Source organism: Manis pentadactyla, chromosome 1 (genome assembly GCF_030020395.1).
Source record: "Manis pentadactyla isolate mManPen7 chromosome 1, mManPen7.hap1, whole genome shotgun sequence".
In the NCBI taxonomy this organism is placed as follows: domain Eukaryota; kingdom Metazoa; phylum Chordata; class Mammalia; order Pholidota; family Manidae; genus Manis; species Manis pentadactyla.
In genome coordinates this window covers 222,938,121-222,964,000 of record NC_080019.1, presented here as the reverse complement: position 1 = coordinate 222,964,000, position 25,880 = coordinate 222,938,121, and the positions used below count along the sequence as shown (strand labels likewise).

The following is a 25,880-nucleotide window of genomic DNA, read 5'->3' as shown; positions in this document are numbered from 1 at the left end:
ACCTCTTACAGAACTGTGATCACTGTGAATATTTTAAAGCCCAAACTTTTGAAAAGCTAAATATCTTTATTCAGAATATCATTGCAAAATCTCTGTTGTTCTACCTTTTTGAGTCCTTTTTTTTTTGTTTTGTTTTATTTCAGGGCGTCCAAGGACTGTACCGAGGCTACAAAAGCACAGTTTTGAGAGAGGTAACTCACTTTCCAGTGTTGAAGTACAAAAGAATAATATGCTTGTTCAGTGAGTTACCTAGAGGAAGTTGGTTTAAAAAGTTAAAATGGGGAAATTACCACTTTTTAAAACATTGCTGAGTCCTATCTTGATTCTTGCACCTAGTGAATGGGTTGAGTGGGTTTGCTGAGAGACTGATCAGAGTGGCCCATCCTCTAGTGTTGTCGTCATTCTAGGGAGGCTAAATTTAGAGCTGAAATATTAAAAAGTAGCTACTTAAGTGTAAGATCCCAAGTTAAGTACTCTGATATACAGGGTGAGTGAAAGGAACTGGGAAGTTCAGTCTGGCATGGTGTCTGGGCACTGCTGGTGACACGCAGCGCAGGGTGCCCCAGATGGCCACTTCACCTGTCTGTGATGTCCGACTCTAATATCCTGTGATTCAATATGGGGTAAATCCATTCTTCTTTGGGGAGGGGGTTGAAAAAGCAAAATGATTTCAGTATGTTACTACAGGAAGCATATTTTAATTTTTGCCTCACATAGAGGATGATATTTTGAAGTTTGAAAGTTCATTTATGGATATGTGAGGTGAGAGAGTAGACTTTGATTTGGGACATCATATATATATATATATATATATATTTTAAGAATTTAAGTCTTAGGGTTCCCCCCTAAGATACTTAAAGTATATAAGTTGATGGTTTGATATATGTACAGATTTGTGAAAGGACTGGGACATGACTTTCTATTAATGAAAACACAAATGAGAATCTGCATGTGTGCTCTGGATCCTTGTCTTCTGTTTGCAGTTCCTTGTGTGGTAAAATGTTGTTGTTTATAAAAATAATTTAGGTAAGTATTCTCATAATTAGCAGAATATTGAAATTCTTTGAAATCCCTACTTTTATTCCTTGGTAGGTTTTTGTTTTGTGTTTTTACTGCAAATTACAGCCTTTTTTATGAAACACCAGCACCCTATTACATGTTCTGTAAAGCTTTGATTTGTGCAAGGTAACAACCTTTGCTGTAGTTGATACAGATATTTGAAAAACTTCTTTTGAAGGAAAACTGAATGTTTGAAAATTAGTTATTTGTGTGAAGATGACTTCTGTCTTTCAAAAATATCTCCTGTACTGTTTCTTCATTCTGTACTTATTTTCCAACTCACTAAACATGTATTATTTACTCAGATTTCACCTGCGTGCAGGAGAGAGGGGGAGAGCACGATGAATCTTTTCATTTTTCTGAGAGTTGCTGAATAAATATATTTACATGCCAAAGAATACTGGTTTTGCATACAAACTAATACATAAAACACATGGTTACAACTGCATTATGTTCTTTAAAAAATTTGTTTTGACATCTGTCACACTAGTAATTAATTTCTAGGTCATGCTTCTTGCAGGTAGTGTGACCCCACTCAGGTGATTTTGTTTACTCAAAATGGCAGTGCTTTGTTGGAACTTTAATTGGGGTCTTCTGCATTATGCGTATTCATAAAAGATCCTTCAGAACTGATTTTAGTTGAAATATTGCTTTTGTACAGATTGCCTGATAGGGTGAGAGAAAAATTATTGCTGAATGAAACATAGCTTCTTTTCAAAATAAGAAAAATAAGAAGTGATATGTCTGCTTTAAACAAAATTTTTGCATTATAAATAGTTTCAGTTCTTACATTATTCTGACATCAATATCTAATGTTTTTGCCCAGAGCTTGTTTGATTGTTTCAATAAGAAAATATATTGAAGCCTTAGTGAGAATCACCAGGAAACTTACACGTTTATTCTGTGCACAATTTTTTCTTTAAAACAGTTTTATCTTCCCAGCAGCAGGCCATTTGAATGAGATTGAAGTTTGAATCCATGCATTATAAGATAGATTATGTGTGTTCTTTAGATTTTGTGAATTCTATCATGTATATATGTATATATGTGTTTAACTGCATTTGATGTTTGTGGAGATTGCATTGCATTTCTTATCCCTTATGTTCTCCTAAATTATTTTAGTTACTGTGAAATTTAGACAGAATCTAAGCAAGGTCAAGAGATTTTAGTTACTGTGAAATTTAGATGGAATCTAAGCAAAGTTAAGAGAGTGTACTATTTGCCTTACCCTTTCAGTATTCATTTCCTCAAGATCTTGGCCATTTTAGATGTGGTCAAGCATCACGATCCAGTGGTGTTACTGCTTAGGACAGAAATCGGGAACAAAATCACAGCTACTTTCACAGCCTGGCTGATCTCAGAGGGCCTGTTGCCCTACAGGTTCTATGGAGAGCAGCATCAAGATGGTGGGGTTGACTTAGGAGCATGTCTCTAGAGAAAGAAAGCAGAGAAAGGCAGGTTATTGTGAAATAAGAGAAATAAGTTCAGCAAATGCATTTTATCCACAGATTCTAGTCAGCAGTCGTTTTTAAGAGTGCCTGCTGTGTGGTGAACCACATGGACCAGGGATTCACATTCTCGTGGGAAAACAAATGAGAGAGTCGACACTTTATATCGCTGTAATACATGTATGTACAGCATATACAAGATGCATGTGAGATGACAGAAGGCGCAGTGTTGGGGGTACTCAGGTGGCATTTCTTGAATAAATAAAAATGGGTCTTGAATCACTCCCTGAAGGAGCGGCAGTTAGACACTGTGAAGGCAGAGGCGACCTGATGAGGAAGGGCCCAGTGTGAAAGAGCATGTGCACTCTTGTTAACCTCAGCAGAATCGGTGTGATTTCTCCCTGCCTCAAGCCCAGGGAGGGCTCTTCAGGAAGGCTCTGGCCACAGGGGGTATTTGCCAGGAGGAGAGGTTGAGGCTTACAACCCACTGGAGGTTGGCCAGGCTACTGGAGTAGAGCACATGGCAAAAGCCCCTGGAAGAATCTGCCATGCAGCCTCTATAGTTTGAGGATAAATTACTGGTGTTTACCTCTTTGCACAAATCTGATGGTGGGCCACTGGTCGGAGCCACCTCAGGAGCTGGTTGCTGCCACTTTGCTAATGAACACCTGCTGGCTTCTTGTTGGTGGGTCAGAGTCGCCACCACAGAGATTTGAGATAAGTGAGGATTATTATCTTCTTTCCCACAATTTTTCTGCCAGGCTTCAATGAAAGCAAATCTTCCTATAAATTCTATTACACATGCAGTCAAAAATCAAGCAGGCCAAAATAAGTCAGACAGCTTGAGACTTCTGTAAATTCATTGTAGCCCTCAAATCTGTCCTTTTAGCTGCAAAAATCACCATGCTGTTGGAAAAGTCTACTCACAAGTAGACTTTGGTAACTTTCCAAACTTAGTCTTATTGTCTATTTCAAGCCATGAGACTTACCCCTAATGTAGTGGTTGGAAACAGGAACCTTCAGGAATCAGGCGTCAAGGATTGTCCTTCAGTCTGTTTCCCAGCTCTGTTGGCTCCCTCAATTCCATTTCTCCCAAACTCTTCGTGTTATTGATACCACATGCTCATCCTACACCATTTCATATATGTTTGAGGATGTTTGTAGGTTATATACCCAAAGTGGAATTGCTTAGCTAAAGGGGTATGGGCATTTATAATTTCTGGTGATTTCACATTGCCAAATTGCCCTTCATGGAAGGAAGTACCACTTCAAACAAACCAACAATGTGGGAGGAGTTTTCTGTTTTCTCCTGCCTCACCAATGGTAGCAGCAATCTAAGAGATGAAAAATGATCTCGCTTTCTTCAGAGCCTGTCACATAATATGTGTTCAACAAATGTTAGCTGTGATTATCAGTATTCTTTGTAACTGAAAGGGCTTTTGACAGGAAATGACATGTGTTTGAAATGTAACTCTGCCCCTTACCAGCTGTCTGCTCTTGGCAAGTTACTTAACCTCTCTGAGACCAAGTTTGCCCACCTGTGCTAGGAACTTTGCATAGATTTTACTCACTGAAATCTCACAACAGTCTTATGAAGGTGGTGTTACAGCCATACAGTTTGCCATGGGACTCAAAATGAAGAAACCTGCCCCTAGGTTGTTAAGTTCTTGGACAGGGATGCAACCTTGATCTCTCTGTATTTAAACCTGTGAATGCCATTTCATGATGTTGAGTAACAATTGTGTTTGAATTAGAGGCCAACTGATACATTATTTGTAAAACTTCTTGGCTACAATTGGAGAATGTTTTATCCAAAGGTCTTGTAGAGAAGAATTGTTTATTCAGTTGCAACTGATTTCTTATTTACTGGCTACTTCTAAAGGAAAAACAACATATTGGTTATAATGTAAAGTGACTATAACTGATGGTTGAGCTGATCAAGATGACTAATATAAATGTGTTGGAAAATTTTTGTGATTATTCTCTTTTGAGTCAGATTGATAATTTACTGGAATTTATTTCCCAAATAAGATTAGCCATTTAGAGGAAGTCTTTCTTAACAAGATTTCAACATTTGGATGTTTACCATTGAAAAATGTTTTCAGGCAAGTAAAGCTAGAACCTCTTTTACTTATTTACCATCCTTAAGCCTGTATACTATCCCTGCTTTCATGATAATAAAAAGAGAAAAAAAAAACGGGTGCTAATAAGAATTTTCTTCTCCTTGTGTTAGTGCTGTGTATCTGTTTCTGTGTATATATGTTTGTCTGAAGTTGTTGTCTTTGATTATGCCTTGCTTTCTCCTTTGGTGTGTCTTTACATTACAGTTCTATCTGGCTACAGTTAAGTACACCTTTTCTTCCCAGATAACATATAAGTTTGTCTTGAAAGCAGCTGGAGGTTTACCTCTTTGTAGCTTGCACAGGCTGAAGTATAATGCCTTCCACAGTATCAGCACTCAGTAAATATTTGTTGGCTTTTGTCATTTCTTTAAGTTTGGTTATTTTTTTGTTCAGTAGCTCCTGGGTGCCATGACCATCTTAGAACGCTAAGAGAGCTCTCAGGGGACTTGGAATTATGCAAGGCAGTGGCTCAGCCTTCGGATATACTATATTATAAGACCTTTGCATTAGAGGCGATGAAATACAAGAGAGTATATAATTTTCTAATATGACAGTCTTCCTAAACCTTGAAAAAATAGTTTTTATAAGCCTGGTGTCACCAGAAAAGTAGTAAATGCTGTAATTAATTGATTTTCCACATGCTAGTGATTCCATTGAAGGGGGGGGGGCGAAGGTGATTATAAATCTTCCCAAACTTTCAATGTGAAGTTGTTTTTCTGTTAAAATCCAACACAAACATATTGAACCCTATTTTAATCCTACATAATTCATTTTATTAGCTATGACCAAATAGAACATCTGTTAAAATTCCATAATGTTAGTTAGCTTCATGGGAAAAGAAAAAAATCCATTTGCTCTTGGAATTTTTCCACTGTTTTATTGTTCAGGCTTTCAGCAAATGTGTAATGAGACATTCTTATTAATGGGAATATTAAACAAATGAAAATGAAATATCCCCTTTAATCATAGAAGTTTATAAAATGAGTCATTTAATTGCATTTACATTATTATAACTTTACTGTGTAGATGTTCTATGAAGAATGAACATAGTTCGTTTAGTTCGTTCTTTAATTCAGCAACCTAAAATGACTACTCCTCAAATAGGGATTTTAGCTTGTAATTTTTCATCATCTCTTAAGTAAACAAGCATTTTTAGAAGGAGCCATTTAGTAAAATTATCTTAATGTAGAAAAAATTACTTTAGCCCTTTAGTGCATATTTTCTCATGTTTTGTTTACATGAAACCAGCTGCTATTTGCTTTCCTCATTCTTTGGACACATTTCATTTGCCCTGTACAGTTCGAAAACACTACAGATTTCCATTGTTCCATGATGGCCGGGTTACTCTGAAGGGACAGCAGTTTCCTGTGTATAGGGTTTAGTGGATGTAGATGTTATAACATGACTCTTCAGTGTAAATGCATAAGAAAACTGTTGGATAAAGATGGAAATGATCTCTTAATTCTTCATTTTCAGTGTTAACTGTAATGTTGAAGTAGCTCTGTCTTTGTTTTTCCTTTGTGGTTTTCATCTCATATGAAATACCCTTTTCCTTCATCTTTGTAAGCTTAATTGCATTTAAGCTGCAAATAACAGAAAATCTGATGACAGTGGCTGTGCCAAGTAAGGAATTTTTTTTTCCTTCTCTAATAAGAATTCAGGAGATGGTCAATCTAAGGTGTACTAGTTAAATGAGGGCATTGAGGGTCTACACCCTTTCAGCCTGTGTGGCTAACCCTGCTATCCTGGCTGAAGTACTCATGGTCACACAGTGGCTGCTGCTCTTCTAGGCGTCAAGGCCGTCTTCCAAACCCGAGGAAGGGGAAAGGGTAGGAAGCAATACTAGCTTGTCAAAAACTTCCTTGGGCCACGTGTGTTCCTGCCTTCCTGAGTTGCAGGCATTGGGAAGCCTAGTGTGTGTGTACCTTTTCAGTGTAGTAAGTGAAGGCAGCCGAAGAGCCGCTTGGGTCTGCTGTTCCTGAGTCACCCTCATGTGCCCGCCGTATTCTCCTGTTCAGGTCTTTATAGCTTAGCTTCCATCCCATCAGAAAGGAAACCATCTCATATACCTCTGCTGGACGTATGTTTCAGCCTGTCCTCAGGGACCTTTGTTAACATCCAGAGCACCTGTTGGATCACAATTTTCAGAAATTTTGTTCTGCTCTGTAAACTGTAGTGTCTGTTCTTACTCTTTTTTCTGCCACCTTGTTCTTTAGGACACCAGTGTGGAAGCTCTTCTTTAAAAATCACTTGATAGTCTCTTTGTAATTGTTATTCTGAAAACATGAGTTTAAAGTTACGTATTTTTTATAGTTTTGATTTCACAGTTATTGTCTTAGAGTATCTTATTGATATGTCATAGGTACTTGCCTTGAAAAATATGTATATCACAGTTGAAATACTAAGGAATGCTTGCTAAGTACTTAGAGTGTTCTGCTTACTGTGCTAAGTTCTTTACATGTATTACTTCATATAATCCTCACAGTAATCCAAAACATGATCCCCACTTTATAGGAACTGAAGTTTAGAAGGTTGTGGTTCACTCCGAGTCTCACAGCCTGTATTGGAGAGAACCGAGGACTCCAATGCCTGTGACATTATACTTTGTATTATATGCCAATAAAGTTTTTTGGGGGAGGAAAATATTTTAAGTGCATACTCCATATAGATATTTCTTCAATTTTGAATCTTTTAAGTTGGCATGGGTACCAGAAGTTTGAGGAGAGTAAGTTCTCTGTAACTAGACATCAGCATGACATTAAAGAAAAGTTAATCAGCAGACATGAACATAAAATAGGCTTTGGTAGAGGTGCCCTTGCGTGAAGAGCAGTGACTTGTTAAGTGCATAGTGTCCCAAATGTTTGCATGATTTTCTCTTACCATCCATGTGTTAGTTTACAAGTTCTTTCTCTGAGGAGCATACTGTGACTATTCCGGCTAAGATACACCTGCCCCAACCCCGACCACTGTCTTGGTACCCAAGCATGCACCATTTTCTGAAGTTATGTTCATTTCCTGTTTATAAATTCATTAGCCTGCCTTCCTCCCCACACACAGTATATACACAGTGAGGGCAAGTGCCTGGTGTCTGTTTTATTCCCTGTGTATAAACCAGCACCTAGCAGAGTGCTTGACACATAGACTGCTCAGAAAATATTTAATGAACAAAACAATGACTTGGTCGTACTCGTTTCTTAGAAGTAGCCTACTTTTAAGTACTTGGATATTTAGAATCTCCAGCAGATGCCCAGGCTAAGATGCATTTGGCAAAAATTAGGAAGTCCTCACTTAATTCCCAGGCAAGGTAGTAGTCTAGTTCCACGTAAACTTTCCACACTTCCAGAGCGGCTGATTTTCTTCTTGTCTTTTCTTATGATATTTCTTGGTGTCTTTATGCCTTCTACAGGTAGGCCTTGCTTTAATTTTGTTATTTTCTACTTGGGGGTTGTGCCTATGAATATTTTATGTAGGACACTTTTTGAAGTGACATAAAACTCATTCATGAAAGAAAATCCTTCATCATATATATGCAAATTATGTATACTGAGCACTGTGAGTCAAAAATTACTCTTGAGATTCTCAGTTCTGTGTACTATCTTGCTGCCTGAACAAACACTCTCTTATAAGGAGCACTAATAAAGAAACTGTATTAAGAAAACCAAGTTTGAGGGAAAACTCTTAAAAATTTTATGTGTAATTCAAATATTGTGGTTAAAGGGAATAATTTAGAGAAACTAATGAAAATGATGATCTGTGGGTTTGATTACCTGGTTGCAGATTTCCTTGGGATCATGTATTGACAACAGTTAAAATGAATTCTGATCGTGTACTTTACATATATGTTTCTAAGCCTTTTATAAAACTAAGGTATTAACCTTTTTTAAAAAGATCCCTAAAGCTGAGGCTTGAAAAGTTAAGCAGTACACAGCTGGTATGTGGTAGGACTGAAGTGGAGGCCGCACCTGTGTGATCCAGAGCCTTTGCTACATTGTGCTTTTTGCTCATTTCTTGCAGATAAATTCAATGTTCATTCCTGTCAGAATCTTTCAGTAAGTCATAGGAAAATGAGAGTGTTTCTGTAAAATTTGGACCAAATATGTTGACTTGAAGTGGAAAAAAATTTCTGAGTGTGAGAGGATTCTAAAAGATAGACATGGAACCATCTATATAGGCAGAACACAAGATGCTTCTAAATTAGGCATTAATATTGATTTCAGCATCCTCCTTTACCAACCCAACCCTTTGTTAAGGCTGTTTAAAAATGCTTTTGAGTTTTAGACTCTGTTCTGTTTTCCTCTCTGGGCTTCAGCCTGTGTTTTCAGAAACAATGAAAAGGTGGGGAAAAGTTCACAATCCCATTGAAATGGCTTTGGTACTTAGCCAAGTAATTAACATAATTTATTGACTAGTGGAGAAGTGGAAATTGGTGAGAGAGAAGGATATTTGTTTTCTGTTATTGAACTTGGCTATGCAAAAGTTGTGTTAGAGAAAACACACTAGAGGGCGCACAATGCCCGTGTTTTAAATGGTGGCAGAAACATCATTGGACATGAATCTGGAAGATCTTGAGCTGCTTCTTTGACACATTTAAAAATGATCCCAATTAAAAAGTGAAAATCCAAGCATAATAAATAGTGTTTTTCAGTGTAAGGTTCCTGAATAAGTAAGTTGGCTTATCTTTTGATATATGTATGTGCAGATGTTATTTATTAGGGTTCCAATATTTGAAGCTTTTACTCTGGAAAAATTTTGAAGATACACAAAAATAGATTGGTAAAATGAATCTCCATGGGCCCATCACTTGGCTTCGACACTTAGCAATTCTTGGCCAATATTGTTTCATCTGTACTCAGACCCACCTCCCAACTATATTATTTTGAAAAAAATTTCAGACATCATCTTATTTTTGTCCAGGAATGCTTGTGCACCTCTAAATGATAAGGACTAGTGAGTATATTTAACTTAATAAAGGCAGTCTCAAAGTAGTTTTCCCTAAGCTGCTTACTAATCACAAAAGGAAAAATAGTAGTTTTTAGTCAGAAAAACTGGCCAATGCTCCTTTATTCAAGTGATCGAGGTTAATATCAGCAGTAATAAGATACATTGACATCCCCCCCAGCATAATGCACCAAGAAGAGCACAGTGTCACTTCTTTTGTCTTCCTGCCAAAGAATGCTAATCTCAATCTGACCATGAGAAAACATCAGACAAGCCCAAATGGAAAGACATTGCCAAAAAATTGAGAGAAATTGTCAAGGTTGTGAAAAATAAGATGAACGACATCTCACCTACAGGAGGAGGCTTAGGAGACAGTAAATGCAGTGTGGGATGCTGCTGGATGGGGTACTGGGACAGAGAAGGATATTGGGGGAAACTGGTGAAAGTCAAATGAGATCTATAACATAGCTACTAGTATTACAATAGCTGGTTTGGAGCTGGACTCTGGTTATTTAACTTGATGACACCGGGGAAGCCAGGTGTTAGGTGTATGTGAACTCCCTGCACTGTTAGCGACTAATTAGTAAAGTCTAAAAATTACTTCAAAAAACAGAAAGCCGGAGAAAAAAGAATGCCAGATTTGGACACCAAATGAATTACTTTATTTTTAATGTCATCTTCTAAAATAACTACAAGTTAAACTTAAAACCTAATTTATTTTTTAAAAAATTTGTCAAAGTAATGCTACATGCAAGTGATGACAAGTCAAGTAGAGCCCTTAGGATGGACAGCAACTGTGTCCCCACCGTCTCACTCCATTCCAGTCCCCCTCTTGAGAGGTAATCTTTTTAACTGTTTCTGTTTGTGGTTCATCTTATTACATCCATATGTCTGGATAATATATTTACATGTCTGTTGCTTAATTTGTCAACTTTAGAGTCCAGCTGGTGAGTCTTTGTATTGGAAGGTGCAATTTAGACAACATGCTCCTCCCTAGTGTATCTCATCCTAGCATTCCAGTTACATAAAATTCCATTCCTCTCATTATTTTAGAAATTTCCGTTCATATATTTGTGTCTTTATTTCTTATCCCACAAACTTTCAGCATCTTAAAACTGTCTCTGAATAGGATAACGTCGTTACTTCCTTTTTGCCATGTTATCCTCCTTTCGGATCCTACTTTTAGAATGACTCTCTTAGCTGCACTTTCATCCTCATTTGTCAAGAGAGCTGACAGTTTCATCCTGTCCTGCACCCACCATCACTTCTTGCATGTTTTTTCCTGGATTGATTCTAAAAGTTGAACCCCATGAACTACTGTTTGTATCGTCTGAGACCTCATGAGCGATCACCAGCCCGAGGAGTGTGCTGGGGTTCTATTTCCTCTTGTGCTGGTACTGCTGCACCCTGAAAGAGCGTTCCTAATGTCAGTCTATGTACTTGCACTCCATTACCTGCTAAAATTTATCTGTACTTTAATTTTCTGAGCGTTTGGGGCATGGTTGTTTTTTCTCAGAGTTTCTCATTGCCTTTTTTGGGGGCTTGTTTGCTTTTTTCATATATTTGAATGCGGCAACCTCAAAAATCATACCGTTTTTTGCACTGAGTTTCTTTTTACCTTGGAAATCTTGGAATCTTCCATCCTCCTGATCTGGTGTGATCATTCACTGTGTGTGGACTTCTCGGGGCCTTCCTGGGTTGGATTTGCTGTTTCCTGGAGTCCTGAGTTCAGGCCACCATAGTGGTTCAGGGCATAGGCTTTGCAGCCAGACTGCCTGGGTTCGACCATAGGTCTGCCTCTGACAGACTTACATCTCTGGGGCCTTACTATCCTCATCTAACAAGAACATTTTAAGGCATAATAAATGTAAGGTATGGGGGGCTTTATATTTTTAAATATAAGGACATAGCTCATTTGTTTGAAGGCCTGATTTTATCCTGGTTATTTTTGTCAATTATCTTTCTCTAGTACTTAATTTATGAAGGTTCTTACTAATGGCATTTGATGGTGACCATTCCTAATGATTTGCCCCCAAATGTGTTTCATTGGTGTTATTTTTAAGTAGTAAGGAATTATCTCAATAAATTATGATCCTTAGAGAAGCATTTTGATTTTATTGATTTCATACACATCCTAATTTGGGAAATAAGCGATAAAATGTATGGGTAGGAATCTTTTAAACTGATAACCAACTTACCTAACAAAGCTCCCCTACACCTTATCCACATTATCCACATCCCCTACCAAAGATCCACATTATGACTCTCCCTTGTTCTTTATGCATTAATTATGCCATATTTCTGATTGGGGGAAATGGAATGATGATCGAGTTAAAAGTCACTTTGGGATGAAGTTTATTACATTTTTCACAGGGTAAATTAAATATGTCTTTTGCCTGGTAGAAGATACCAATAATATCTGTGTTTAGAAGAGACTTTATGTCTTATATTGAACAACCAGTATCTTGTGAAAGTTACGCTTTCTGCTGATTTATCTGTTGGTTCACACAATTGTTTACAAAGGTTCTTTTGTCATCGTTATAGACATTTAATATGAATTTGAAGAAGTTATGTGTTGCGCATATAACACATCTCAGCCATTAAGTTTTGGACTAGTTTTGATAAGGTAAAAACCTCAAACGAATCTGGCATATAGGTACATCTTGTTAAGTGGTAAGTTACAGACATTTAATATGAATTTGAAGAAGTATGTGTTGTGCACATAACACATCTCAGCCATTAAGTTTTGGACTAGTTTTAATAAGGTAAAAACCTCAAACAAATCTGGCACATAGGTACATCTTGTTAAGTGGTAAGTTTACCTGCACCCCCGTGACATTGACCTTCTTGGAGAGTTGTTCTGTAAACAATCCTGTAATCTGGATTGTTTGATTTCCTTACAATTATATTCTCATTAAATACTTTTGTGCATGTGCATGGCTGCTACAGGGATGATGTTGGGTACTTCATATAGAATTATACCAGGAGACACATAGTGTCTCTTAGTTGGTGAAGTTAAATCATTTGATTAAGCTGGTGTTCCCTAGTTTTCTGAGCTCTGAAGGTTCAGCTCTCCTTTGTTATTAAGAAGTACTCTATGGGGTAATATTTTCAGACCATGTGATTATCCTGTTCCCCAGTAATGTTTCACCCATTAGTTAACATCTGTGGCTGTTTCTTGCCTGAAGCATTTATTGGTGATTGCAAAATGGTGATTTTGCTAATACTGTCATTTTTCTCTGAATTTATTATCTGGCAGTCTCTTCTATCCCCACCTCTTGCCCCCTGGGCCAGCTCCTGTTTTTAATATCCATATATACTCATGGATTTTTTAAAAACTGCTTTATTGAAATAAATTCATGTACCATATGATTCACTCAGTTAAAGTGATAATTCATTGGATTTTACTGTGTTCACAGGTATGCACAACCATCCTCACAGTCATGGATTCTTTTTTATTCAGTAATTATAAGCTGTTACCATTGTTATTATTTTTGATGCTCAAACTGTCACAAGCTTGTCCAGTGGGAGCCTCTTCAGGCCTATTCCTCTCTTCTTAAGACATTTCCCCCTTCGTTTTTAAGGGCATCCACATTGGAGTAACAGTGTGTTCCCGTCCTGCAGTCAGCCGCTTGTCCACGGAGCCCTGGATTCTTTTCAGTGGGGAGCAGTATTTACAAACCACCATCTTGACTCTGAGTGTATTGTTGCATCCAGGCTCTTTTACTGGACAGAAACCACATTTAAAAAATGAAATACATTGTTTTTATACCTCCTTTCTACTTCCCTAGATTTTTCTCAGGCAAGAACAACACATAATTACTGCTTATTTTATTTTTTAAGCTATCATTATTGTAAAATTGGCTCTTTTGCTGTATCGAGGTATTGATTTTGACACATGTAGACCTGTATGGCCACCAGCACAATCAGGGCACGAAACGTTTCTATCATCCTCAAAACTCCCTTGTCATGTCCCTTTGTAGTCATTCCCATTTCCCTACTTTTAACCCCTGGCAATGACTGATCTGTTCTCCATCCCTGTAGCTTTTTCTTTGTAAGAATGTTACTTGAATGGAATCATATAATATACAAGCTTTTGAGACTAGTTTCTATTACTCAGCATAATGCCTTTAAGGCTCAGCTCAGTCATTGCATGGATAGTTTGTTCCTTTTAATTATTCCATTGTTTGGGTATATCACGGTTTGTTTATCCATTCACCCATTAAAGGACAGTTGAAGTCTTTCTAGTTTGGCCATTATGAAGAAAATTATAAATATTTGTGTGCAGATTTTTGTGTGAACATAAATTTTCATTTCTCTAGGGTGGGTAGTCAGGGATGGGATTTCTAGGTCATAGGGTAAGCTCTTTGTAACTCTATAAGGAACTGCCAAACTCTCTTCTGTAGGTACTGTACCAGTTTGCATTCCCACCAGTGACGTGTGCTGAGTCCTTGGAAGCATTTGGTTTTGGCAGGATTTTAGCCATTCTCAGGTGTGTCACGATCTCCCATAATGGTTTTAATTTTCATTTCCCTAATGGCTAATGATATTGAACATGTTTTCATGTGTTAAGTTGCCATCCTTATGTTTTCTTCAGTGAGGTATCTTTTCAGGTCTTTTGCCCATTTCTTAATTGGGTTTTCTTTACTGTATGTAGTGTTTTGAAAGTTTTTGTGTGTTTGTCACTTATGTTATCTACAGGTACTTTGGTGACATGTCTAAGAACTCTGCCTAACCCAAAGTCACTAAGGCTTTCTTCTAAAAGTTTATGATTTTATGTTTGACATTTTCATCTGGGATCCACTTTGAGTTGATTTTTATGTTGATTTTTTTTTCAATTTTTTTGCATATGGATGTCCATTTTTTCCAGCTGCATTTGTTGAAAGACTGTCTTGTCTCCATTGAAATACTTTTGCACCTTTGTGAAAAAATCAGTTGGCCACATCTGTGTGTGTCTGTATCTGGAACTAATTTGTATTGGTTCCTTGCTACATGCCAAACAACATTTTTGCTTTCCTTTTCCTACTTGAGTATTTGGTTCTTATTTTTGAACATCCCAGTCTTGAAAGAGGATGTTTCAATTTACTGAGACATTCCTCTTTTTTTTCTTCTTTTTTTAATGGCTAGGAGAGGCTGTCTAGGAAAACCCCCAAACTGTGTGTCTTCCATCTTTTTTCCTAAAACATCTCATTAAAAAAAAAAAAAAGAACAAAAAACTTGAAAGGAAGGACTGACTAAAAACATTCAAAAACTTCAGTGTCTTTTTCCTTTCATTTTTCTAAAAATGAACCTATTTTCTCTTGACTCACTCTACCTTTCATGTATACCTCAGTGAGTGAGAAGCTCAGTTATTCATTTACCTTTGATTCAGCATATAGTTAGTATTATTTTTTAATATAGATTAGGCGCTAGGGATTTTTTGTGTTTGTTTTTTTAATTACTGTTAACATTGCCATATAGTATAAATAGTCTTCATATCCACTTACTTGAAGAAGGAAAAGCATTTTATTTCATCCAGGCATGAAGTGCCTTTGCTTTGGGAGTTATCCCTTCACAGCCTCCTACAAAACACCAGACCTGCGATGACTTCACCAATGTCACTCTGCTGATTTGTGGTGATGACGAATCTACAACCCATCTTATTTGACTCTTAATCTAGCATCACCTGCCTGGAATGGAAAGTCTACAAATCAGAATTTGAAGCTTATAAAGCAGAAGACAGATTAGCATCATTTTTTTTTTGTACCCGGTAGTTCAGAAGTTTAGTGTGGTTTTAAGAAAAATATTATTGCTGAGATTGGTGACTCAGTGACTTTTAGCTCGCTTGAAGACATGGAGTACGAGCGGGGTTAGGTACAGAGCTGTGGGGTTAGCAGTGGGTGGATAGAAGAGAGCAAAGATTCTTCCCTCAGAGTGTCTGTTGTTTGCATGTGGAAGGGCATGTACATGCACGTGTAAAGCATTTTGTTAGTAGTTGAAAATAATAGGGAAAATGCTAAGTGCTGACAGGTATAGAAACGCGTAGCAGGGAGTGAATCCTCTGTGTGGAATTTTGAGTAATCCTTTTACAAAACTTGGAAAAAGGAAGAGGAGAATAGTGAAATTGATATATTGATAATGGGAAGCATTCTAAAAAAAGTGTGCTAATTAAGGAATATTTTTTAACTTCTGCTTCAACTGGTACTTAACCACTTGAATTTGGACTTCTTGCTTATAATCACATGTGCCAACCCCCCTTTGGGGTCGGGACCTTGGTCAATTCCCTTTTTTTAAAAATGCCTGACATTTGTCTCAAGTTAGAGGGGGGAAAATAGAATCTCAAGCCAAGGTAGAATTTGCCTGGAAGGCTCTGTGTAATGTTCCCATGTAAATTACAGGAATATGTCTTCTTAGAACATCAACATTGCTAAATAGAAGAACTAAAAAAAAAAAAAAATCAACCTGCTCCTATGCCAAAAAATGTCAAGGAGATATTAGCTAATTAATACTCTCCTTTAATACTCATTAACCTATTCACTGTGGGTTTGTCATTGATTACCACAAGTAAATGCAAGGAAAATCTTTGTAGCAAATGTGTCTGTGAGGTTCAAATGTGTGAACAGTAAAAGCATACACTTCTCTCTTAGTTCTTACGTGTGGAATTTCACTTAAAAGATCTTGAATAAACTGACTGTCATTGCTATTAAAAAAACAAAAGTTTAACCTCTTAACCTGGAGCACTTTACTTCAGTTCCTTATATTGAAATAAAGTTAGATGTATGCTGAGTCTCATAAAAAAATGGCTGGATATAAAAAAAAACTGTTTGAATTCATTTCATGCAAATCAAAGCCTAAAAATCATTTATGACCCATTAAATAGCTTAGAGAGTATTAAATAGGTGCCACTCATGTTTTGGGGCTTTTTGAGGCATTATGCAACATATGTGGCTTTGACACCTTGGACTAGCCTTTGCATTTTTTCGAAATTGCTGTATGTGCATTTTAAAAACAACTTATTCTATTTCTTAAAATAGAGAGTTGGAGCCATCAAAGTTGGCAGGCATAAGCATGCTAATTAATTAGTTCAACATACTGACCAATTCTCAGAATTACTAGTTCAAAGAAGCATGTGGACAGGGATGAAATTAGATTTGGGCATTTTTCACTCTAGTTGTTTTAGGATGCTCAGGGTTGCTTTGATCTGTAAATAACAGATGCTTCTTCATGCATGGTTCAAGACACATCAGACATGCCTGAGACTTTGTCTCAGATTTAGGATTCACCATTCTTACCCTGAATTGCATATACACTCTTGTGAGTAAATGTACAGCACCTTAGAAGAAGCTTTTTTGAGTTTGTGTTTGAGAGTTAAAGCTAGGTTATTTAATTTTTCTTAACATGTGTCCACAGGCTTTATTATTTTTTATAAACTGGCATAAACAGTTATAAGACAATGAATAAAATTTATTTCATCAGTCGCTAAAGGAGATTGATTTTTTCATATGTCAGTTATAGGAGTAAAAACTTAGGCATCTATGAATGCATAAAATGTGTGTATAATATGTGCACACATAATTGCTTATATGTGTATATACATATAATTACATACTTTTAGCTGTGTGCTAGAAATAAACATGTTTGCTTTATTTTTATTAGCAAATTTAAATATTTGACTTAACTTTAGTAATTTTCTAATAATTTGAATTAAGAACACACCTAGTAGTCTGCACAAACGTTGTTTTTAACCAAAGTTTCATAATTTGCTACCTCCATAATTTACGATGGAGGATAGGATGAGAAAGGTGAAGGACTCGGAGGGCTAGCGCGGAGAGGCTGCTGAATCTGTTCTGTGCGGCCCCTGCTGGGAAGGCCCCATTGTAGGCCCTGCCCCAACCCAGTGTAAGATACGAGGAGGCCTGGGACGAGAGCCCGGCAGGGACCTCTACTGTGTAAGCTCCTGTTTAGAAATCATATTAGAAACATCAAATAATAATGCCTCGCCTTAATTTAAAAAGAGTATTAAATATACTCCTATTTAGTAAAGTCATTTTCTTCTTTCTGGTCATTAAACAACATGAGGTTTTATAAGACATTTCAGTTGTAGCTTTTCTCCATCAAAGCATTATCCTTTTATACATTTAGGGTAGCATTTTAATGCATTTAGTAGCTTCTCTAATGCAGCAAGCATTAGGATAGTCGGGTTCTGGTTGTAATTATGCCACTTACTGTCTTGTGCTTTTTGAATGTGTTCAGTCTCCCTGAGATAGGCTCCTCATTTTAAAAATGGTTGGTAAACTTGTGGGCCCAATCCAAACAACAGCCTGTTTTGTAATAAAGAGTCTTTAGCATTCACTCGTTCTCACCCATGTGTATCTTGCCTGCAGCTGCTTTCACACCACAGTGGTAGAATCGAGTAGGTGTGGAAGAGAGTGTGTGGCCCACAGGGTCTAAAATATTTAAAAAATGAGAAATTCCTTAAAGATACATTAAGTCACCTTCAGCATGTGTGTTTTTTCCTAAGGGTCAAGAAAGTAAACAATATGGTGAATTTCTTCATGGGATTTTCTTTTATTTGGTGGGGGATTTACTTGAAGGAATTTTAAAGCTAGTGATTTGAAATAATACAGTTTTCAGAATAAAGGAATCGCCTCAACAGTTATTTGCTTGTGAAGTAAACGCTTTAAGGAAAGACGTTCAGGGGTGTAGTAGCCTGTCTGCAATGCCAGTCTTTCTTACCCTTTAAGTGAAAGCAATGTTGAACTGACTTTTTCCTCAATGCTAAAACCCTCTAGAAATGAGTACCAACCAGACTACTCACCTCTTTTAGGAAAGATCACAAACATAGTGCTTTTTTATTAAGTCTCAAAGAGACAAATTGCAAAAGTGTGCATGTCAAGAAAGCATTACAGGATGACATTGTTATTTGGAGAATTGCTTTCATCTTTGAGATATCTCACACCTGCTTCATTTGGCACAGAATGTTTCCATCTTAGGAAAAATAGTCTTCTGCTTCCCCCAAATCCCCAAATGTATAGATGTACAGCATGGTAACAAGAACTTACAGTGTAAAAACCCACTTAAGGTGCTATCTAAAAATTCATAGTATATAAACTGACCTTCTTATAAGCTAACTTCATTTTGTTGAAAAGGAACTCATGGCTTTGTGTGTGTGTGTGTGTGTGTGTGTGTGTGTGTGTGTGTGTGTGTGTGTGTGTACACATATACATGTACACAGTGTATTATATATGAACTCTTCTACATTATATATAGTTCATTTGGTATCTGTGTGAATGTGAGTGAGCACATTTCCATGTGTCTATTTTTAAAACTTATAGACTAAGAGTGAAGTATCTCCAAAGAAGAAAATGATAAATTCTATGACATCTTCTTTTCAGATAAACTGATTTGGTTTTTTAGGTTGTATGTGCTTTCTGATTTTGTTCTTTTATTAAACGTCGTGGTTGTTTGAATGTCATATAACCCCTTGAGAAGTTTCCTCTTGCTGGCAGTTTTGATAAAGGGAATATTTTTTGCTTCAGTTTTTCATGGGGTGGGCGGAATCAGACTATTTTTCACATTTTATAGATAACATATTTGGCTATGTCTGGGCAAAATCCATTAAAAAATAACAGTATTTAATATTTCATAAACTACCAGGCCTTTTGAACCATCTGGAACTTTATTTTCTTTGCACGCAGCATCTGAGTTTCAGCCGTTAGCATTTCTCCTTTGCTCTGGGAAGGGTCAGTTGCTTTTAAAGTCTTTGATTCGTGCTGTGTCAGCCCTTTTCATATTTTCAAAATGCCCGTGTAAAAGGGCTTTTCATCCATTCATGCTGATAATTCTTTTGAACTTGAGGTTTGAAGCAAACTAATCAAATTTAATTATAGCTCAAATCCTGTTACAGTGAACCTCCACTAGACTTCTAGGCTAGGCTAATTTTTTCGTTGTTGTTATCCTGTAATTCATCCATTACCAATATTACTTGAAGTGAGTGGGTCATTGACTACAATTTGGAGACCTTTTTGTATTGCCCAGATTTTTGTTACAATGACATTGGTGATAAGATTTGATCTTTATTCTTTTCTAAAGGGAAAAATGAATTAGTCTCAAGTAAAATTTCTCTTTGCATAAATTTCAGGTACTCTTTCCCTATTAATCTTTAACAGTTTGAACAATTAAAATGTAGAAAACTACTTTCTCAAGAAATCACTAAGTTTTGCTCTTGTTGATGCTTGTTTTTTGCTTGTTTTGAAGATTCAAGACTGAGTGGGGATTTAAAGACCTCCTCCTGAGAACACCACTATGATTTATGCATATTTTCCTGGTGTTCTGAGAGAGGTTGTTGTTTTCTGTCATTTAAAAAGTTTGAACCATGTTATTTACTAGAGAGAAGTAAGAAATATAAATGTCTAAGACTGTAGCACATATTAAAGGAAGGTGAACTTTGTAATGATTTTTTTAATGCCCTCTTCAAAATGATTGTTCATTCATACATATTTTGACATCTTAAATTCACTTGTTACTCTGTACTTAATGCTCCTATATGTCCAGAATTATTCTTTCCGAGTTTAAATTTCTATTTTTAGAAGTTAGGTTTTGTTTGGGTTTCTAAGCATTTTGGGGAGTAATGACATTTAAAGTATTTTAAGTTCCTTTTCATCTCTAAGTAAGGTCATATATGTTTATAGTACTGGACCAAGTTTTGGTCTGCAAGAATGAATGACAGAACTTACTCCTTCTTCCAACTTTTTGATTCTGAAATGGAAAGGGAGTTTGCGGAGAAGAGCAAATAGCAGAGCTTCTATTAAAGGTGAAAATTGAATTTCCGTTTTTAAAATTCAACTCAGAACTGTTAGTTTTCCTGAATTTATTATAGCAAGGGCTCTTGTTTAAAAATGAAATGTGAAGTTAATTTTCGTCCTAGAGGCTTTGAAGTAAGATTTTGTTTGTTAAGTTGTTAAGAAGTTCAAATACATACGTTTAAAGGAATTTTAGCAAGTTTACATCATAAACCATAAATCTTTGGTGGGTTTTAGAATTGTTTGCCGTAGTTTCCATTCTGGTCAGAGGGCATGGCCAATTCTTGTATGCCTTCTGACTTAAATATAAGAGAATGTGACATCCACATCTGTTTGTCGGTATTCTTATGTAAACAGAAGCCCAAACTATCATTAGGAAAGTAAAACATCAACTAACAAGAAGGACTGAATACTACAGGGCCTCATAATTTTAGGGGGCTAACATTTTCATTTAGGAAAAATGCTTCTGCTTGCATACATGTTTAGACAGAGTACAGTGGTGATTGCTTTCGCTTTTTCTTAGTGTGGCCATTAAGAACTTAGATCGAGGAAACATACCTATAGTTACAAATATAAGAGATACAGAACTCACTGCCTACAGACATAAACACGAGAATGGGGACAGGTGATGTTCAGGGTCATGGACTCTGAAGGTAGCCTGTCTAGGTTCAGATCTTAACTTCAGTACTTACTAGTCCTGTGTCTTTAGGCACATTATGTATTCTCACCTCATTTTCTTCATGTGTAAGGTGAGGGTAGTAATAATCCCTTCTCATAAGGCTGTTGAGGTGATTATATGTTTGTACATATAAAGTGAGAGAGTGCCTGAAATTTAGTTTTATAGAAGTATTTATGGTTTATTGTTATTGTGGTTGTTATGATGGCATCGTCGTTACCAGAGCTGTCCTGAAACTTGCTGGCCTCATCCAAGGGCATTATTATTTAGCCTCTTCCTCAGTGTCCCTCGGCACCATATCTGATGTACTGACTGTACCCTCGGTTTACCCTGAATTCAGTCTGTTTGGAGCCTCTTCATTTGCCTTTATTTTCTTAATTTCCAGACCATGAATTTCAAAGAGGTGATCCAAAATGTGGCACCCATGAAGTTTTTTAAAACAATAAGCCACCATGTTTAAATTGAGTAGTTTTGAACACAACTCCAAATACCCGTTTTTTTGGAAGAATGGAATATCTGGCAATATTGAGTCCTCAGTCCTGTGTGGTCACAGTTGGGTTGGGTTGAGTAGCAGCTGCCTGTTTAGGCAGAAGCTGTTTTCTTGAAAATCACCCCACTCTCTACCACTACCCGTTGTTCCTGACACCCTCCTCACTTTCGCCGTCGGTGTCGTTCAGCTGGGCCATGTAATATTCATTTGCTGCCAGCGGTTTCGGCTAAGCATTGGTTCCCATATATGGGCTATTGTGCACACTCATGTTCCACAACCTTCTGTTGGCAGGTCGCCAGATTTTGATCAGTGTATAAAACATACATTTGTGAAAATCAAGTATTCATATTAGTGTTTTGATTTTGTGTCTCAGAAGGAACAGCGTGCTGCGCAGATGGGTCTGTTATTAGAACAGGTTACAACTTGCTGAAAATACGAGGTAGAAAATTTAGCCTATGTTTAAGCCCAAGCCAAAGAAAAGTGATTAAAGCCCAAGCCAAAGAAAGCTGGAGCTTGGGAAAGCTTTGCCTTCTGAGTCTGTTAAGAGAGCACATTCGGGTAAGTCGCAGTGCTAAGTGGCACAGTGCTCATGGGTCAGCAAGGTAGAGAGGGACAACCGGGATGCCTTAAGTCAGGTGTTTTCAACTGCTGCACTTTGGACATTTTTGGTCTGAAAATTCTATCCTGTGGAGGTTGTCTTGTGCATTATGGGATGGTTAGCATCGTCTCTGGCCTTTACCCAGTAGATGCCAGAAGCACCTGCACTCCCCTCAAAGTAGTGACAAGCTGTTGTCCCCAGGGGGGCAGAATTTTCCCTGGTTGAGAACCACTACTTTAAGGACAAGGAAGATACTAGTATATACAGCAGTTATTTTGCTCTGGTTACCATTGAAATCCTTAGTGCTGCTTTTAGTCTTTGAATCTTTTCTAATTATCTGCTTTAAAACGTTCTTTTCTAAGGCTTGCAGTACCTATTTTACAGGCATTTTAATGCAGTAGTAGCACAGAGAGGAGCTATTCTTTCTCTTCACTCCGTTTCAGTCAAGCCCAACACAAGTATATCTGTAAAGAGAGGCCACCAGACAGACCTCTGCGGGGGCCCCTCCAGCTCTGGTGGTCTGGGCTCTTGCTCTGCTCTCCTGCCCTGTGAGCCTGGGCAAGCCAGTGTCCTGGCAGCTTGTCTAGGAAATGAGCTGCTTGCATCACATGTCACTCAAGATGCCTCCTGGATAAAATTTGGACTATAAGTTAGAAAAGAATGTCAGATTTCTGAAACCTTAACATCATATATGTATATATATATGTGTGTGTGTGTGTGTGTATGTATGTGTGTATATATCATATCTATATCATATATATAGACTCTTACTATTTTTTAGCTATTCCCTAGTCTCAGGTCAAACATTTAATAGTTCTATTTAAAATTTTTCATCCTATTAAAAGAAATGACTTCAATAAAGTGTCGTATAATATCAGAGGCACTGAGGGGAACATCTAGAGGTGCTTTAGATGACTGTGTTCATTTTCTATAGCTGTGTAACAAAGAACCGCTAATTTAGTGGCTTAAAACAACATGTACTCATCCCACAGACCTTTGGACCAGCAGTCTGGGCACAGTCTGGCAGGGCTCTCTGCGCAGGGTTCACAAGGCCACGCTCGGCGTGCCAGCCAGGGCTGTGATCCCATCTGAGGCTCGGGGCCCTCTGCCAGCTCACACGGCTGCTGTTGGCCTCTTTCTTTCCTTGTGGCTTATTGGTACATTAGTATCAAGAAGATGATTTACATTAAGTATATATTATGATTTGTAGGGTTAAAAAACACCTGGCAAACTCACCACCGTTTTAGTCCATAATGTCGAGAAACTTGAAAGGGTTTGTCAATGAAAAGTACATTTTGTGGTTTTTATAACAGTGGGGTCAGTTGTTAGAATCCTGTGATTTTTTAATTTAGCAGCTAACAATTTTCTAAGACCTAAAATGTTATGTTTGGAGCTGTCCAAAGCCACAGCTATTTCCCTATGACCTTAATCTCTCTCCCTCAGAATAATAGTTTACAAGATTATTGAGTTTCTTGGGTTCTCATGCCTTTCTGGTGTTTTAATGGAAGTAAGTTTGGAGAAGCATGTCAAGATTTAGAGGGTGAAATTCTTATCCTTTATTAAGTGTATTGTAATTTAAAGACAGATGAGAACATAACCTTTTTTTTCTCAAGTGAGTCTGCATATTTTTCTTATAAGATGGTTCTCTAAGAGCAACGTATATGGATAATTTAATCAGTGTTATAAGAAGTGGAACTCCTGGTTAGGATTTTACAATGATAAGAGACACTAAGTTTATATGTTAAGTATAGAAGGAGTTTTAGATTCATAAACTTGAGTGGCCCTCCCCCCACTCCTGTTGTGACTTAGGCTGTACAGTTGACCTTTGAACAGTTTGGGGGCCGGGGGCAGGACCCCGTCTCATGCAATCAACAATCCACATGAAACTTTGGACTCGCCCAAAACTTAACTACTAATAGCCTTGTGTTTATCCTGGAAGCCTTGCTGGTAACATAAACAGTTGATTAACACATATTTTGTACATGTGTTATGTATTGTATTCTTACAACAGATTAAGCTAAAGAAAAGAAAATGTTTCAAATTTTTGTAAATCTCCAAGAAATTTTCCACCATACTAATTGAAAGATACCTGAATATAAGTGAACCCACACAGTCCAACCCTGTGTTGTTCAAGGGTCCACTCTACTTAGAGACTGAGCACTGATAAATTTTCAGTGTGCCAGAGGCTCTGGATAACAGAGGATCAAGGTAGAGTCACAGCCACCCTCAATGAGTTAGTTTTGAGGTAGGAAATCAAGAGTCAGCTTCATTTACAACAGGTTAGAGGTTGTGGAATCAAAGTTGTTGAAGCAGGAAAGTGTGTCACATGCACAGCTTACTACAGCTTTCCTATGTAGCGGGAACCTCATTATATAATTTTAGCCTAATGAAACAGTTTCTTACTCTTCTTTTTTTTAAGTACCAAAAGCAAGAGAGACCACGTGCTGGAAATTCATACTATATCATTAAGGAAATAAAAATTATGGACAAAGATATCATTCTGATATATGATGCATTCTGCTGGTCTTTTTATCAAAACATGTCATGTGCTTTTAATAAGCAGTTTGTTTCTCATATGATTTTGGGAAAATGAAATTAGATTAATTTTTATATGAAGACTCTACTTCTCTAGCATTCTTGTATCTTCCTGTTCTCTAATTAGTGAGCTAGTTAACTGTAACCATTTCCATCTTACACAACTGATGAGACTGAATTTGGTTAAAACTGTTGTCTAATTTACTATAAGAGGGTTGTCTTTGTGATCATATGAATACTGTAGCCAAAATGGGTCCAAAATGACATATTTTTAAATTAAGGACATAGCTAAAAAATCGGAGTACTAATATCAGCAATTTAATCTCCAGTGGGCTTTTAGGAAACATAATTGAGATTAAACAATTTGAATCTTTTTTGGTGGTAAAATATGTGTGACAGAATTTGCCATTTTAGCCATTTTTAAATGTATAATTTAGTAGCATTGATTACATGCACAGTGTTGTACAACCATTACCACTATTTCTAAAACTTCTTCGTCATCCCAAACTGTAACAATTAAGCTAATAACTCCCCATTCCCCCCTCACCCCGGCCCCTGAGAACCTCAAGTCTACTTTCTGTATCTATAAATTTGCCTATTCTAGGTGTTTTGTAAAAGTGGATTTTTAAAATACTTGTCCTTCTGTGTCTGATTTCACTTAGTACATTGTTTTCAACTTTAAACCATGATTAGTAAACCGGAACTTTGTTCCTTTTCATGGCCTAATAGTATTTTATTTTATATATATATATATACACACCATATCTTGTTTATGCATTCATTTGTTGTTGGACACTTGGATTGTTTTCATGTTTTGGCTATTGTGAATCACGCCGCAGGGTCGTAGGCCATTTGCATTGCCATAACAAAATACTATAGGCTGGTGGCTTATCAACAGCAAAATTTATTGCTCATAATTCTGGAGACTGAAATCTGAGATGAGGTACCAGCATTAGTCAGATGAGGGCTTTCTTTCAGGTAGCAGACATCTCCTTGTTACCTGGCAGAGGGAGTGAGGGAGCTCTGTGGGGCTTATCTTTTATAAGGCCATTAATCACATCCACTAGGGCTCCACCTTCCTGACCTCATCATCTCCCAAAGGCCCCATCTTCCAACACCATCACATTGGGCACCAGGATGCCAACATAAGAGCTGTGAGGGGACACATTCCAACTAGCATGTAGTGAACACTGGTGTACAAGTGTCTCTGAGTCCCTGCTGTCCGTTCTTTT

The 25,880-nt window shown here is 37.2% G+C and overlaps 1 protein-coding gene across 2 annotated transcripts in view; it reads left to right on the top strand.

The window, feature by feature from the left end:
• The window catches only part of SLC25A26 (solute carrier family 25 member 26), a 143,914-nt gene that overhangs the window by 38,846 nt on the left and 79,188 nt on the right, over window positions 1-25,880 (top strand). Inside the window, exon 5 of one of the 2 annotated variants that reach the window (XM_036878424.2) lies at window positions 144-191. The exons of the other annotated variant lie outside the window; for it this stretch is intronic. Coding sequence (XP_036734319.2) covers window positions 144-191 — 48 coding nt within the window. The remainder of the gene's footprint in view (window positions 1-143; window positions 192-25,880) is intronic. 2 annotated transcript variants of the gene reach the window in all.